This window comes from Fukomys damarensis, unplaced genomic scaffold (assembly GCF_012274545.1).
Source record: "Fukomys damarensis isolate Sample0158 unplaced genomic scaffold, DMR_v1.0_HiC HiC_scaffold_37, whole genome shotgun sequence".
In the NCBI taxonomy this organism is placed as follows: Eukaryota; Metazoa; Chordata; class Mammalia; order Rodentia; family Bathyergidae; genus Fukomys; species Fukomys damarensis.
Window position 1 is genome coordinate 10,337,135 of NW_022900949.1, and position 307 is coordinate 10,337,441.

General features: G+C 68.1%; 1 protein-coding gene across 2 annotated transcripts in view; it reads left to right on the top strand.

The window, feature by feature from the left end:
• Positions 1 to 307, top strand: part of Tcf3 (transcription factor 3) — a 28,790-nt gene that overhangs the window by 24,131 nt on the left and 4,352 nt on the right. The window contains exon 17 of one of the 2 annotated variants that reach the window (XM_033759442.1): positions 1 to 210. This exon is cut by the window's left edge and continues 41 nt beyond it. The exons of the other annotated variant lie outside the window; for it this stretch is intronic. Within the exon in view, the coding sequence (XP_033615333.1) occupies positions 1 to 210 (210 nt within the window). The remainder of the gene's footprint in view (positions 211 to 307) is intronic. 2 annotated transcript variants of the gene reach the window in all.

Below are 307 nucleotides of genomic sequence, written 5' to 3' on the forward strand. Positions count from 1 at the left end.
TCCCCCCAGAGCAGAAGGCCGAGCGGGAGAAGGAGCGCCGGGTGGCCAATAACGCCCGCGAGCGGCTGCGGGTGCGGGACATCAATGAGGCCTTTAAGGAGCTGGGGCGCATGTGTCAGCTGCACCTCAACAGCGAGAAGCCCCAGACCAAGCTGCTCATCCTGCACCAGGCCGTGTCAGTCATCCTGAGCCTCGAGCAGCAAGTGCGAGGTCAGTGGGCGCCGCTGGCGGCGTCCGCACCCCCTGCTCCGCTTGCCTTCCCTGCTTCGGAACCGCCCTCGTGACGCCCCGCCCACTGGCTGGCCAC